The 3264-nt window shown below is 55.1% G+C and overlaps 1 protein-coding gene across 1 annotated transcript in view; it reads right to left on the bottom strand.

Moving 5' to 3' along the window:
- Positions 1-2589, bottom strand: part of VOLCADRAFT_100316 (uncharacterized protein) — a gene marked incomplete at both ends in the record, with an annotated part of 4739 nt that extends 2150 nt beyond the window's left edge. Inside the window, 3 exons of the mRNA XM_002958929.1 lie at positions 57-787; positions 1360-1698; positions 2398-2589. Of these exons, the coding sequence (XP_002958975.1) occupies positions 57-787; positions 1360-1698; positions 2398-2589 (1262 nt within the window). The remainder of the gene's footprint in view (positions 1-56; positions 788-1359; positions 1699-2397) is intronic.
- Between the last annotated feature and the right edge of the window lie 675 nt (positions 2590-3264).

The following is a 3264-nucleotide window of genomic DNA, read 5'->3' as shown; positions in this document are numbered from 1 at the left end:
CGCCGCCGCCGCTGTCGTACGATAGGTAGATGATCGAGTTGCACGGGATGCCGTACTGGAGCACGAGCTCTCCGATGGCGCCTTCGTTGAAAAGACCCACCATCGACTTTGCGCCTCGATCCACTGTATAAAAAACCAGTGTCGCGACGAGCTTTGTGCTGGTGACGGTGCAGTTTGGGTCGGCTGTAGCTGGCGCTAAATCCGCCAGCCGATAGCTGTAGCGAAGCATAAAGCTGACGGCTGCACAGTCGCCCGGTCGGGAGGTCTGGGCGGGGTAGAAAAGTTGCCAAAAAAACATGATGGCCGGTGGTGGCGGCGGATTTGGCGGCGGTGGTGACGGGCTGGGTGGCGGCGGCGACGGCGGCGGGGGGGATGGCGGGAGAGGTGGCGGCGGCGGCGACGGGCTGGGTGGGGGATTCGGGGGTGCTGTCGGCCGCGGCGGCGGCGGCGGTGACGGCGGCGGTGACGGCGACGGTAGGCAGTACAAAATGGACCAACGGGGGTCCTGGAAGCCAAGCGTCTTATCCGGGACCTGGCGAAGGACGCCGACGCCTTGTGCCGTCACGAACGAGTCGCACGGCAGGGCCAAAATATCATCCAAGAGGTATCGGAGCTGTACGGAAGCCGGTTCCGGAAATGGCGGGAAAATTCGGTTGATGAAATCCGCCGCTGATGCCGGCAAAAAGGCATAGGTGATGAACAGTGACGAAGCACCCGCAGAAAGTCCGACGCTGCATCCCGGCGTTGTGTACGGCCCTTGTACGACAAAGTTCCAAGAGTTGAGCGTCTGGTTGATGGAGGCGCAGGTGGTGGATGGGTCGAAAGACTTGGGGGTGTTGATGACGATGACGACGGACGCCGGCGGCGGCGACGGTGGCGATGGCGGTGCCGGCGGCGCCGGCGGCGGCGGTGAAGGCGGGCGCGGCGGACTCGGCGGTGGCGCCGGTGGCGCCGGCGGCACTGGCGGCGGCGGTGCTGGTTGCTCTCTCCTTCTTCTTCGTCCNGAAATGCAGTTGGGTACGAGAATAGGGTTGGTTGCTGGTCCCGGTTTGCTCGACGACCCCAGAGTGAAGTTGGTGGCGGAAGAGCCGACGCATGTCGGTCCATCGCTGACGTACTCCGCCAGCCGTACTCCGTACGTCAATGTACAGGGGCATGTTCTGTGCGAAGAGGTTGACGGGCACGCCTCGACAGCCGACGAGCGAAGTTCCGTTGGCACAGACGCAGGAACCCTCCAAAAGTTGGGGGCTGGGGATTGAAAGGTGGGCGCCCCTCCCCGCGGGATCGCAAACGCTTGTTAGGTCTACAGACAATGTATAACATGAGTAAAAGCCGTACGAATATACGACATCGACGTACTGCGGCCTCGAAAGCGCACTCATGGAATTGAAGACCGCGATGGAGACGAAGTTTTTGGGGCATGTTGGGATTTGTGCTAAACATAAAGTCGCAATTGAATTGAAGTGTGACGTACAGTCGGGCGTTGTAACCGACAAAGACGTATGCCGTACCAACGACCGTGTTCGCGTAGCTGCTGCCGGCGGCGCCACGAATGTCGTACGTGTTGATGCCACTGGCGGCGTTACAGATCGCAGTGGTGGGGATGAGGTTTGCTCCCGGGATGCTCGTCAAGGATCCATAATACGGCAACGAACAGATGGACGGATTTCGGTAGAAGTTGTCAGCAGTTGTTATTTGCTGCGAACAAGAAGAGAAAAAAAGGGGGAAACGGAAAATATGGGTAGCCCCGTTCAATAAAAGAGCACGAACATGCGGAAATGAGTGCGAGACCAAATGTGTGACTTTTGGTTTTTAAGTTTTAGCGCCAAACTTGACCGAGAAATAAAACCAAAGAAACTTAAGGATACCCAGAGTACCTGCAAAGTGGTCCTAATCCTCTATAATAATACCCGAACCCAATCCCTAATCTTTGGGATACCAGCACCGCCCCCGGCTGTCGCACTTAAATCCCTTTTCCTTTCATTAATGCTTTAATTATTACGATTACGCTCTTTATTGCTTAATTTGCTTAGACTTGTTTATTTCCTTTCTATAATTATTATGGCCATCGTTAATGTTTCCTTTTCCAATCCCAAACCCGCAATCCGAAAACAGCAACCCGCGGGTATGAGAGTGTTCGCGCTGCTTTTATTAACATTGTGGTGCGGAAGCCGATGTTAAGTGGATGGTTTCGGAGCCTCCTCTAAAGTTCACGTTGACACTAAAGGAGCTTCTCGGTCTCTCCCAACTACGGGTGGGCCGGAGGGAAGAGCCATATGAGCTTTTTTGCTAACAGAAAATAGGGAACTACGGCTCCGAAACCCGCTCTGCGCAAATTCGGAGCCCGGGCTCGTGGGGACCCGCTGCTCCCCCTTACTCCCTACCAGATGCACTTACCGAGCACGAAGAACCCGCCGCGCAAATGGGGCATTGGCCAGTTCCCACGGTGTATGTATTGCAGTAGTACGACGGAGTCTGCGCCAGCGTGGCAGCAGCGCCCAACAGGAGAGCTAGAACCACCAGCAAATTGCGTCCGCACGCGCGAGATGCCGAAAAAGCTGGTGTTGGGCCCGCTAAGGGCCGGTGCATTTTAAAATATGAGATAGTTTTCTCAATTTCTTCAAAATGATACGCTGTTATTCTGATCTTCATGATGGCAGCGGCGCTAGCAGCGCCTCGCGCCGCTGAGCTCCGAGTCGCCTTCACGCTCCCGATTTCCTGGACATCGCTCCAATGTCCATGTTATGTGAAAATATTTATCTCCGAGGTGTGTTCTTAGTTGATCTGAAGCGGTCCGCCGATGACGTGATGGTTACAAGTTTAACCCTGTCCGTAAAGGGCGTTGGTCGACAGCTAGGCTGCCCGTGGCGGAGCTCCGGTTAGTAGAGGTTTGAGGTAATGAAGGATTTACATTATATGAGGTTAGAAACGTGGATGTTTTTTATGGCAGAGCTGCAACCGCGTATAGTGCTTTGGGGATGGGCATGGCATGCGCATCAGACGCTCAGTCAGACTCTTAAACCAAACCTAAGTGAAATGCATCAGGACATCAGGTAGGAGTGAGAGGATTGCACCTGAGCATGTTAAGCGCAGGCTTGATTGGCGTGAACCGCTGGACCAAGGCAGTTACTCGCACTCACCTTATGTTAGCTGTTTGTCGCGCTGACGTCCAGTTAAGCAAGATTTCTGGGTCAGATTTTGTGAACTAGAGTGTCAACGTGCTATTACCAAGGCAGAGCTGCTCGCATGTGTCGCTAATTGTGG

This window comes from Volvox carteri (assembly GCF_000143455.1).
Source record: "Volvox carteri f. nagariensis unplaced genomic scaffold VOLCAscaffold_113, whole genome shotgun sequence".
Classification (NCBI taxonomy): domain Eukaryota; kingdom Viridiplantae; phylum Chlorophyta; class Chlorophyceae; order Chlamydomonadales; family Volvocaceae; genus Volvox; species Volvox carteri.
Note: the sequence above shows the minus strand (reverse complement) of the source record. Positions and strands in the feature narration are given on the sequence as shown.